The sequence below is a fragment of the Vanellus vanellus genome (genome assembly GCF_965231255.1).
Source record: "Vanellus vanellus genome assembly, chromosome: 4".
Taxonomy (NCBI): Eukaryota; Metazoa; Chordata; class Aves; order Charadriiformes; family Charadriidae; genus Vanellus; species Vanellus vanellus.
Genome location: NC_138909.1, coordinates 25,486,433 through 25,498,641, shown reverse-complemented (window position 1 = coordinate 25,498,641; position 12,209 = coordinate 25,486,433). Strand labels below are relative to the sequence as shown.

Here is a 12,209-nt window from a genome sequence, read left to right as displayed (position 1 = left end):
CTCTCCAAACAATCTGTCCATTATTACTCATATTGTTCTTTTTTCTTGTCGTTTTCTTATTCTGTTATTTCAAATATCTGTTTCAACACGGCTGTGATTACCTGCTAACCACACACTGTTTGTCTTACGAAGTTGCACTCTAACACATTTGCATTACCTTTTTTCATCAAAGGAAGCAAGCAGTGTTGAGATGTGTTTGGTATCAGGGAAAAATTTGTTTGAGAGTGAAGTTCAAGGTGACCATACGAGAAATTCAGTCTGTTTTTGGAAGGTAACTTTGCCTCAATAATTTTAAAGAATCTTTACCTGAATGTTAGCCAAGCTGACTATTACTGTTATTCACGGTTCAGGGCTGTATCAAAATGCTGAACACCTGCTCTTTCTCAGTTTTTCCTGTTTCATTCAGCAAATACTGGAAAGTTCTAATTAAGATGGAGAAAAAAATACGCCGATGGAAATTGTGCAGCTGAGATAAATGCAGCATCAAGCAAATGCTAAAAATCTGGAACAAGTGCAATTGCCAGAAGTAGTTCTGCATTGGGGAATATCTGCTGCTCTGCTCCACCAGAATGGAAAATGCAGATGTAACTCACAGGTGATATATATATACATATATGAGGTAAAAGCAAATATATGCCAGGCTAGTCTGAAAACTGGCAGATCTCCTTTATGATGCTCTTGGTCTTACCATGCACTACACCTAGGGCTAGGGAAACAGTGGGTTTGTACGATGCATGTATTTGTATGCTCGGGGGCTTATCACCTAGTGCCATATTTGTAAAGGTACTTAGGGGCAGTAAACTTATAGTGATTTTCCTGCGTATGGGTGCCTTAGCAGCTCTTGAAGTATGACCTTTCCCTTGTAAGTGCTCAAGTTACCTGGATGTAAAAAGAAGAAAAAAAAAAAAAAAAGGCAGGAAAACATTTCCTCATAGTAACGTAGGGATTGATGTATTCAGGTTTGAGATGCTGAGGTAGTTTGGTGATGGAAGGGGTGTAGGTCATTCAGAAATCCCCTGCAAGGATTCTTTATGTACCTAAATTAATCCCTTCACATCCCTGACCCCAATCAGATGTTTCTGGGCTAAACTCCAGCACAATTGGAAGTAATGCAAGGAGGAGAACGGAGGATGCCCTGGTGTCCCCGCGCAGGTGTACAGGTCTTTCACCAGCCAGGCACTATCAGCAGGTCCCAGGTGACAGTGGCAGTTTCCCTTCTGGGCTGCACTGAAATCAGCATCATCTGTCTGAACAAGCCATGCTGCTCATTGGTTCCTCAGAAGGGTCATTCAAGAGCTGCTTTGTTCTGTTATGCGGGATGTATACCACGCTGTATGATAACTAGGGCCTTTGGCAGACTTTAAAAAGGTCAGGTTTTTATATAAGCCTGTTGTACGAGCCTCGAAGCCTGTTGAATTAATAGACATTTGCCCCTGTGGTTCCGTGCCCAGTAACCCCAGCCATAGAGTTCATTCCCACCTAGTGTCATGGTAGCATATGAATATTTGTCACTTGTTATTTACGGATAAAGAGGTGGCATTTTAGTGGACACTGGGTCTCCTGCATTTAATAGGCTTAAGCGCGGGGATCAGTTCTTTGCCAAGTTCTTTCTTGCTGTACCGCTTGATGGCACACTTGCATTAGCACACTGCAGGCTGAAGGTCGGAAAAATCAACAAGCAAATCCTGTCCAAAGTTGTTCCACTTAATTTGTTTTGCATCATGACTGTACCCGTGTAATTGATTAAAGGAATCTAACACTGCAGTACTGAGTAGGAATAAGCAGGGCATACAAAATAATTACACCGAGAAAGCCCTGTATTTTGCAATTTTAATCCCAGAGATTGCCTGTATAATTCATTACTTTTTCATTCTTTCAGTAAGTTTGGCAAGAAATTTGCCTTTGCCTTATTGAGCCTTTCTTCCAAGGGTGGCAAGTTTTCCTTGCCCAGTGTTTTCTTCTTTCTCTCTATCAGAAGGTTTGTAGCAGGTTTGTTCATTGCATGTGTTGCTGGACTGTAAATGGAAATTAATTTATGTCCTCTGAGTAAGAAACTTGTGATCCAACTTTAAGGAACATTCTCCAGTGGGCTATATGAAGTTAATAAATGAGTATGAACTGTTGTCACATATGCCACTTATCTCTAGATGGTTATAAATACATCAGTGAATGCTGCAGGTGGTTACAGGCCACAGGTAGAAACGACTTGCTGGTCTGTTGGATTTTACGACTTCATGAAGAATGTACTAAAACATTTATTAGCTCTTTATATGCAGAATCTTAATAGCAAATGTAAATGACCAGGATCTGAAGTTAAAATATTTCAGAGTGGGAGCCTCACAAATAAGTGTCATGGGTAGGTAGCACCTGAGAGGTTTTGAAGCGTACGCTGTCCTGACTTCCTCCATTACCCACTGAATTGCATTGGCAGCAGTAATTGCAGCTTCAGGAAAAATAACTGCTAAACAATGATAGCCGTAAAGCCCTGCAGCCTTTCTCAATTAAATTAAGTGGAAATTTAGTCCTTGAGTACTACTTCTGAAACTGGCTGAGCAGAATAAGAGCAAGCGCCCTGGTGGGTTGGAGGACAGTTCAGGGCAGGAGAAAGACTGCTCGCTTTGCTCTGTGACCATCCTTATGGCCCCATCTGAAAAGTCAGTGGCCACCTCTGCCCTATGTCTAATGTTGGCGTGGGAATAAAAGCAACAGATTGCAAGTTGAATCTACTCTAACAGAGGCCATGTAAGCTGGTGAATTTAGGGGGGGGGCATTGTCATCTCTGTAGCCATCATTTCTCTTCTGGTTTGCATGAGCAGCATGTACTTACACCATTACTAATCTATCTCCACCGCAACCTCATGATCTTTGAAGGCTATTTTTGTATTGTTAGTATGTCCTTTCTACCTCATTTATTTCCACCTTTTCTGCTTATGTTGGTACTTGCGTTTTTTATCAACACCATCTGCAAACACCTTGCATTTATTAACTGGTCTTACAAATTAGGACTTTTTGTCTCTATACATTCTTGTGTGAAGGGGAACTGGAGTCATTTTTGGTGACAAAGGAAATATCTTTACATTGATTTGATGCAAACTACCCAAAAATGAAAGAACAAGTAAACAAGTAAGACGTCTTTGTTGTAATAGGGAATCCAGGAGATTTTCTTCAAATGATGTCCGAAAAGAGCATTTACTTCAGCCTTCACAAAGGAAGGGGAACTCTGGCTTAATGAACATTATTTGGGATAAAGATGGGATAGGAAGGACAAGTTTTTATGGAAGAGAACAGCCTGCAAATTGATACGGCCTTTAACCTCTTTCTGCAGTGCTTAGAAACATTAACCCAAATAAATAGAAAGGGTTTTAGCCAACCTTTACATAATGTAGGTCTTGAAGAAGTGCTGTCTCAAAGATTGTGGGTACAGATTTCTGTATCCAGATTGTTCACGGTGCTTAGAAAAAAAAACCAAACACACCCTATCTAAAACTTTGGAAAGCTGGTAGACACAGCACATGGTTGTGACCTAAGAAAACTGGGTGCATTCACCTTGTCTACCATCTAAAGCTTGTCCACTGAATTGAATTTGTGCAGTTTTCCCCATAAAGTGACCAAGCTCTTCACAGTGCTTGGGTCTAGCCTGAAGTTTCCTTTCATCATCCCTTTTTGTGCCAGTCCCCCATTGCTTTTGGTGTATTTTGAGCAGGACTTGACCCAGCATTCTGTGACAGGCACTTTATCTGTGTAAAAAAGCATCTCTAGTCTTGTGGGAAACAGAAGTTGTTGTTTGATGGCTGTTGGAAGCAGCCAAGACTTACTTCCAGTTGTCATGCCGAGTCAGAGGCTGAGAAGAGAGAACTTGTCAGCTTTACATTGATAAGCCCATGAGTGTGAAAGACATGCCACATGCAATTTCCATTACAGAGATCACCAGGAATCCATGACAAGCATGAATGAGTGGAGGGAGTCAAGCATGCAGAAATTATTCAAACCAGAAACCTTGGGCAATTCCAAGTGTGCCTGCTTTCCATAGGAATCAAGGGGATACTCAAAATTGTCTTACAGCATCAAGAGAATCATAGAATGGTTAGACTTGAAAAGGACCTTGAAGATCATCTAGTCCCAACCCCCCTGCCAAGGGCAGGGACACCTCCCACTACACCAGGTTGCTCAAAGCCCCATCCAACCTGGCCTTGAACATTTCGAGGGATGGAGCATCCATAGCTTCCCTGGGCAACTTGTTTCAGTGTCTCACCATCCTCATGGTAAAGAATTTCTTGCTAATATCTAATCTAAATCTGCCTTCTTTCAGTTTAAAACCATTACTCCTCATCCTGTCACTACATTCCCTAATAAAGAGTCCCTCCCTGTTTTTCCTGTAGGCCCCCTTTAGATACTGGAAGGCTGCTATAAGGTGTCCCTGGAGCTGTCTGTTCTCCAGGCTGAACAACCCCAACTCTCTCAGCTTGTCTTCATAGGAGAGGTGCTCCAGCCCTCTGATCGTCTTTATGACCCTCCTCTGGACCCGCTCCAACAGATCCATGTCATTCTTATGTTGGGGGCTCCAGAGCTGGACACAATACTCCAGCTGCGGTCTCAGCAGAGCAGAGTAGAGGAGCAGAATCAGCTTCCTTGATCTGCTGGACACACTTCTTTTGATGCAGCCCAGGATGTGGTTGGCTTTCTGGGCTGTGAGCGCACATTGCTGGCTCATGTTGAACTTCTTATGAACCAACACCCCCAAGTCCTTCTCCTCAGGGCTGCTCTCAATCCCTTCTCAGTCCAGCCTGTATTTGTGCTTGGGATTGCCCTGATCCACATGCAGGACCTTGTGCTTGGCCTTGTTGGACTTTATAAGGTTCACACAGGCCCATCTCTCAAGCCTGTCCGGGTCCCTCTGGATGGCATCCCTTCTCTCCAGCGTGTTGACTGCACCACACAGCTTGGTGTCTTCAGCAAACTTGCTGAGGGTGCGCTCAATCCCACTGTTCATGTCACCAACAAGGACCCGTCCCAGTACTAACCCCTGAGGAACAGCACTCGTCACTGGTCACCACTTGGATATCGAGCCATTGACTGCAACACTTTGAGTGAGACCATTCAGCCAATTCCTTATCCACCAAGTGGTCCACTGGTCAAATCCATGTCCCTCCAATTTAGAGACCAGGATGTGTCAAATGCTTTGCACAAGTCCAGGTAGATTATGATGTCAGCTGCTCTTCCCTTATCCACCAACGCTGTAATCCCATTTTAGAATACCACCAAATTTCTCAGACACAATTTGCCTTTAGTGAAGCCATGTTGACTGTCACTGGTCACCTCCTTATTTTCTATGTGCCTTAGCATAGTTTCCAGGAGGATCATCCATTACAAAGTACATCAAAATAGCAAGATAACATTTTCAGATTAACCTTCCTATATTTTTTCCCCTCAAGCAAATAAAGTGATAAATTTTCTCACAGTAGGAAAACAGTTTTAGTATCATCCAAAAATGTTTTAGTGCTTTTCTGCTTAGTTAGGTCCATCTTCCTGGTTCACTCAAGAGCAGCGTACTACATCTTCCTTGTCTTTCCCTGACGTTGGCAACTTCATCCGCAGGTACAAGCATCCTCTCCCTTTGTGCTGGAGGAGCAATATGGGCTGTTGGTGGAGTGGGCTTTCAGAGGCTGAAAACCGCAGCTGTCCTTACAATGAGAGATCAGAAATGAGGATCCTATTCTTCAGCAACATCTCAAATTCTGTAGCTGCATGAAGAGCTCACAGCAAAGGAATTGGCACGCGCTATGTATGGAAGATCCCACCAGGAGCTGACTACAACTTGGCAATGAAGAGGACTGGCCATCAGCTGGACACCCGCCACTCCTTTTCCTCCCTCTGAAGCACAGCAATGAATAATGATCTACAGTAAATACTTGCACTGTGGCACCATTGCCACACAGTAGCAGATGTCTTGAGCTTGGGGTTTCTATCAGATGAGAAGTCATGGTTTGAGGCATGTATTTGTACAGCAGTCTAATTAATTCATGCTTACACCAGCCTACAGTGGAAGGGGTCATGGAAGGAAAGGCCCCAGAGGAAAGCAGGCCAGTCAGTGGGCTAAAGCAGGTGGCGACCCCACATACACTATACATATGCCCCACTGGTGGCTTTTAGGACTCTTGCAGCTCAGCAGCCTTCTTGCAGCTGACGAGTCCAGCTAGGAGATTAAGGCTCATCTTCCTGAAGTTGGCTGTTTGGTGTCAGCTGGGGAGATGCAAGGAGCCGTGCAACTCAAACACGTGTTTGTGCTTGGTTTCCAGGCACCGACTTTGGTTTAAAAGCTGATTGCAGTTAAGGAAGGAAACAAGCTTTTGTTTCTTGCACTCACCCCCTCACACAAAAAGCTTCTGCACACCCGGAAGCTGTAACAGCACAGCATATTTGTGCAAGTTAGAAATACTGTTTCACTTAGGAAAAGTAACACCCTACTGAAAAATGCAGTTAGTTGAAGAAGTGTTGTAATATGCATATAAGATCTTTTAGGTCAATTTTACCCCTGGACAAAGTGTTTCTTCATCAATACAGTGCTAAAATAGCACCGCTGCAAAAGTTCAGCAGCCTGGTTTCAAGAACTGAAGTCAGATAATGGTTACTTTTGCAAGAGAAGTAGAAGCAAAGTCTGCTTGTGTCAATCAGTATGAAAATGTAATCTAATTCAGTACAACGGAAATCATTTTTTCTCCCAGGATCTAAGGTATCAGAAATTAAGCTGTGTGTGATATTTAGTTATTCATATAACTTCACCTGGGAAAAGCATAGTTCACGTGTTTTTTCTTTATAATTCCTTTCTTTTCTGCTTTACTGCTCAGAAGAAGGAACTTACAAAGCTTCATGGTGGCGATGAAGTCTTACTCCAATTCAGACTTTCTTTTGGCGACCAGGAGATGGAATCAATGCTCCATCAGATCCATCAGGCCATCTCATTAGTATCACTAAAGCACGCAAAACAAAATGAAGAACACAAGCCCAGAGGTTCTTAAACCTCTTTTTTAACAAAAAAAAAGGTTTTCTCATCAGTTGCCTTCCCTAGAGAAGCAGCAGCACATAAACTGCACAAGACCCTCATTCCAACAGTCTTCTGCTCTCCAGAAGTACCTATCTGTCCAAGCCTTTTTCAGCATCATCTTGCAGTCCAGGGGCACCCGGGTCCCCAGGTTTGGCCTAGGAGCTCTCGCAAAGCAACCCAAGTCTCTCAACTGCAAACAAACCAAGGGTTTTGTGCCTTCACGATGCCCCACCTACGCATTCCCCAGCTGCATTTTCTGGGCTCTCATACCACACAAGAACCTGCAGGGAGCATTAAGTTACCAACAGCAGAACAAGTCTCAGTACCCGTGGCATGGGCAGACCCCCTCCCCCAAGGGGTGCTCAGCCAGTCTAACCAGTCACTAGTGCAACAGGGCACTAACCTTGGGGGCAGGAGGCCAGCAGCAGGGTCCTGGAAGAACAGGAGGTGGACAAACCAGGACGCACAGGTTACCATGCCACAGCAACTTCACCAGTGTAGGGCGCACTGTCGAGCAACACAAGCAGAGCAGGGTTGGTGGCAAGAACATGTCCCAGTGACCATCAGACAAACATGCAAGGATAAAGTAAGTCCCAGGGCAAGCTAGTAAATCTGGCAAGCAAATAGGGTGGAGGCTGGAGAGGTTGATGAGGGTAATTAGAGCCTATTAGTACCTTCATACCTGGCCAGCTGGCTCTCCTTTTCAGGCTGGTTTGAGTCAAGGATTTTACCACTGGTCCATGGGACAGAGTAGACACTTTGGTTTCTGAAATTTGGACTGCATTTCCTCAGTTAAAAGAGCTTTTACTTGTAATAAATATTTCCATCAGGCTTCTTCTTACATCCTGATCTGTTTCCTGCCCTGAAAGGTGAGCAACCAGCCCTTTTCATCCTGAAAGGTGAGCACCCAGCCCCCAGCGGCCTGCACACGCTCCTCCCGAGCACACAGCAAGGTCTGCCTGATGGCAACCATGAAGAAGTCCTGTGCCTTGCCCAGGGCTGTAGCCCTGATGGCCGTGAACTGTGGTGGGAAATCTCTGCCATAGCACCTGTTCAGGGCACGGGGCAGCCCTGTGGAATGCAAAGCATCCCATGCCTCTGTCGAGGTCTGCTTGCTAAACGGGTCTTGGCTAAATGAGGCTCAGCTCTTGGTGCAAAAAATTCAGCACTTCTTGCTCTGAAAATAGACCTGCTCTGAAAATAGACTTGTACCTATTTTGATTGTTGCCTGAGCCACGGACATTTTAACCGTGCCCATATTTACAGGGCATTTCACCAGCTGTGGTTCTCCTGTGGCAATTCTGCTTCCCTGGGGTGGCAAAGGACACCTCTGTGGCGTGGAGAAAGGCACTTCGGGTTTTCCTCCGGATTAAAGGTTATTGTATTTGGGGCGGAGATATTTTGGAGATGCTTCCTTGCTGGCCATTTCTCTCGTAACAGTTTTATTCAGAAACGTGTGTGTTGACAGACACCCAGCTGCCTGTGCTGGGGGATTATCACACACCCCCGGAGCTGGCACAGCCCTCCGCACGCTGCCTGCGTCTGGCAGGGCTGCAGCTGCGTCCCCGCTGGTGGAGTAAGAGAAGTCTGGCTTGTCTCTGTAGGTAAAACAAGGTGGCAAGCTGCTGGGCCACCGGGCAGGCATTTGTTTATGCAGGTGTTAAGATAGGGTGAGTCCTTCCACCCTTTTCCACAGGTCCCAAATTGTCTTCGTGGGTTTACTGGCTGCTCTGGTCACTCAGCCACTGCCAATCGGTCCCACCCGTTTGCCAGCGCTATTTTCACCATGGCTCAAGGGTTTCAGAGGGGTTGGAAACCAAGCACCACGGTGTCGCAGCGATGGGAATGCTTACAGGGCCCCCAAAAGGAGAATTAGGGTTAGGGAGGCAGTTGGAGCCCGCGAGTGCGCGGTGAACGCTTCTGAAGCAGCCCCCGAGCTCCCAAACCTCGGCGGGGAGATGCCCGTGAGCCAGGCCCCGGGCAGAGCGAGGGCTGGGCGCTGGGGCCGCTGGGACGGCGGGAAGAAAAGGGAGGTTTTGTCAGGGCCGCACAGAGCGCGGTTTCATCCCCACTGACCCCAGTGGACAAAGAACAAAAGGTGGCAGACGCCAAGCTGCCCGTGGAGCCTTCCCCTGACGGATGGCATGGCTGAGTAACGCTCGAAAAACCCAAGAGGCAAACAGTGATAGGGGCTGTTTATCTTTTTATTATAAATTTAGTATGAATGACCAATGGAAAAGTCACAATGGAGTACCAAGAACGTTTTATCAAAATTTTAGCAGCATTTAAACAGTAATAGATTCCCAACCTCCTCCGGGCACCCCTTGCCCTTTGCCTCCCACCCATGAAACAGTAACTTTCACCCAAGTGTGCTTTCCAAAGCCGTGCAGGGGATGTAGCTAGCCATTTCCCCCTGAGCTGCCGTGAAAAAATCTCATCCCAAATGCTGGTTACCACGCAACCTCCATCCACGCAGGGCCAGGCTCCCATCCCCTCCTCACAGTCGGCAGCACAGTGGGAGGCTGGCGGGCTGTGGTGTGGGACGGGATGTGCCGGGGGGGAGGACCCAGCATCTGCTCGCATCCTCGCCGTGCTCCTCACACCAGCCCCTCTGCGGGTCAGCGCTCCTGCGGGCGCCCATACCTTCAGCCGCAAAATCAGGTCTAAGCCCGTTTCCTACCCACTGCTGCCCTTTGCTTCTGTACGTAGGGGCGCCGTGCCCCCACGGTCCCACTCCTGTACCTGAGAGTGTGTGGCTGTGGATGGATGGACAGAAAAAGGGGAGAGTGATGGTCCGTTCTCCCACTGGAATTGATAGCAGGGCAACCGGGAGCTGGGACTTGAAGGGGAAAGGTAGACGGTAAGCAGTGACTTACTTCAAATTCAACCCACAAAATGAAGTCGGTCTACTATCAGCTAATGTGGAGAACTGTGGTCTGCCTACTAAGTAACGAGAACTAACTTTTTTGTGTGTGCTTTTTTTTTTTTTTTTTTTTTTAAAGTTACATAAGACATGAACAGTACTATCTCAGCCTTGCTGGCGGGAGCTTGGTGAAAACAACGTTGCATTAGAGGTGGGAAAACACAACACATGCCCACACGTGTAGACAACAACATAATATCGGCAAGCTATTCCCCTGCTTCTTTGGTACTTCCTAAACTTTCTTATCCAAAATATATATAAGGGAAATGCACCATTTAGAAGTTACCGTTTGTAAGTATTTACGCAGCCATAACCAGCACGCTATGATACACAAAGATCGATATGATATGAACAAAGTTATTTTATGAAAAGCACTTCTGCACATTTTATTTTGTTCCAGTATCTTAATAGCTTTAAAAAAAATTCATGTTACGCAGTCCTGTACCTCGCTTCTTCTTATATCAAATGGACAAGAAACATTTCCAAATCCATACTCTTCTTCAAAAGATTAAAAAATTGCCACCAAAATGATACACTATGTACAAATTTTACTAAATATTAAATTCTAGGCAATTATTTTCACCCCACTGATAATATAACTTAGGTATTGTTACCTACTATATGCATATATATTTCTTTAATATATAAGAAATGGCACCACATCACCATGTCACCAATATGACACATTGTTATGTACAGTAGATAAGAAGTTAGATATGGAAGATGGATCCTCTCTGACTGGTTCTTTCATGGGAACGCTTCTCCCCTTGGTAGTAGCTTGGCCGTTTCCCCTTTTCCCAGTGGAGGAGGCTCTTCAGACGTAAGGCAGGATCCCGTACATCAGCAGGGCCATCACCCCGGCGCTGAACAAGCCGGCCACCGGCACAGTCACAAACCACGCCAGGAAGATGTTGCGGAAAAGGCGCCAGTCGACGGCTTTCTTGGAGCGGATCCAGCCGACAGCTACCACAGAGCCAACCTTGGGAGCGCAGGGAAGACAGAGAAAGACAAAATGTGAGGGGTAGCTCCGAGCGCCCATAACATGCCCACGGCCACACCAATGCCAGTCAGCTGATACCAAGCAATGCTGAGATAAAGGAGCCCCGATGATGACGATGGTTCTGTTCTGGTAGGGTGGGAGAAAGGCGACACTTCCAGGGTGCTTTGACCTTTATTTTTCAGCGATCTCCTGTTTATCGTGGGTCTCGGGGTCAGCCAAAGGAGAATAAATACACTTGTGGGTTTTTCTCTGCCCTGCTAGCTCCTGGATCAGCCATGAGTGCAACCAAGGCAGCCCTCCACCCACCCAGTGCCTGACGCAGTCTGTAGGGGAGAGGGCAAGCGTCCACCAAGTCTGGCCAGACTGTGGTCTAAATCGTGAAAACACTGGGAAAGTTGTTTTTAAGGCTCTGCTGGAGAATGTGGCATGGGGCGGGTCGGGATAGCTAGTATGGTTCCCATCCCACCTGCCTGTCCTCTTGCTGGTTTGGGATGTCCTGACTGTTCACTCAGCAGCTGCTGAACCTCTGCAGCTTATAGCGTGGCATATGGAGCTGACTGTAAAAAGTACCTATACATTTCAATGCTACAGGCTATAAACAGGACAGCAATGGCAATGTAAGCAGCTGAGCCCCCCTGTAACAGCAATGGTAATTTGGCAGGGGACAGACAGACAGCGTAAGGTTAGACCCAGTACAGCAGCCCTACATCAAACTCATCACGCCGAGTGCTCCGAGGAAAACCAGCCCTTCTGGACCAGCCAGCCAAGCAAAGCATCCAGAGCTCAAATCCTCCCTGTGGACAAAGGCACCAGCCTGATGCTATGGGGTATGTAAAGTGCATGGACATCAAGAGGTCTGGCTTCAGGTGGGAAATGGATAAACCACCAAAATGTCCTTCGAAGGCACTGCTACCAGGGCAGTGGTTTTGAAGACAAAACACACTGCAGCATGGGCAAAGCTACAACCTTTTCTTCCTTCAAACGTATTTTCAGTTAATAAGCTCAGGTATAAACCGAGTATATTATTTTTTAAGAAAGAACTGGAGAAAAAAACTTTTCCAGTGAAAAATGATGCAAAAACTTAAGAAATGCTGTGTTTGCTTTTTGCCCTGGAGGTGGCCCTCTGTGCCATTAAGAAAAACGTGTAAATCAGTGCAAGTCTATTTGAAGCACATGGTAAAGCAGCAAGAAATGTGGAAGGAATACCCGGTTTTGAAGGAAAGGAAACTCCAAAACACAGCTGG

The 12,209-nt window shown here is 46.1% G+C and overlaps 1 protein-coding gene across 2 annotated transcripts in view; it reads right to left on the bottom strand.

Moving 5' to 3' along the window:
• Positions 1-9,225: 9,225 nt before the first annotated feature.
• SLC20A2 (solute carrier family 20 member 2) overlaps positions 9,226-12,209 on the bottom strand; it is a 59,251-nt gene continuing 56,267 nt past the window's right edge. For both annotated transcript variants that reach the window (XM_082481974.1, XM_082481973.1), the window contains exon 11: positions 9,226-10,944. In XM_082481974.1, coding sequence (XP_082338100.1) covers positions 10,780-10,944 — 165 coding nt within the window. In that variant the 3' untranslated portion in view covers positions 9,226-10,779. The remainder of the gene's footprint in view (positions 10,945-12,209) is intronic.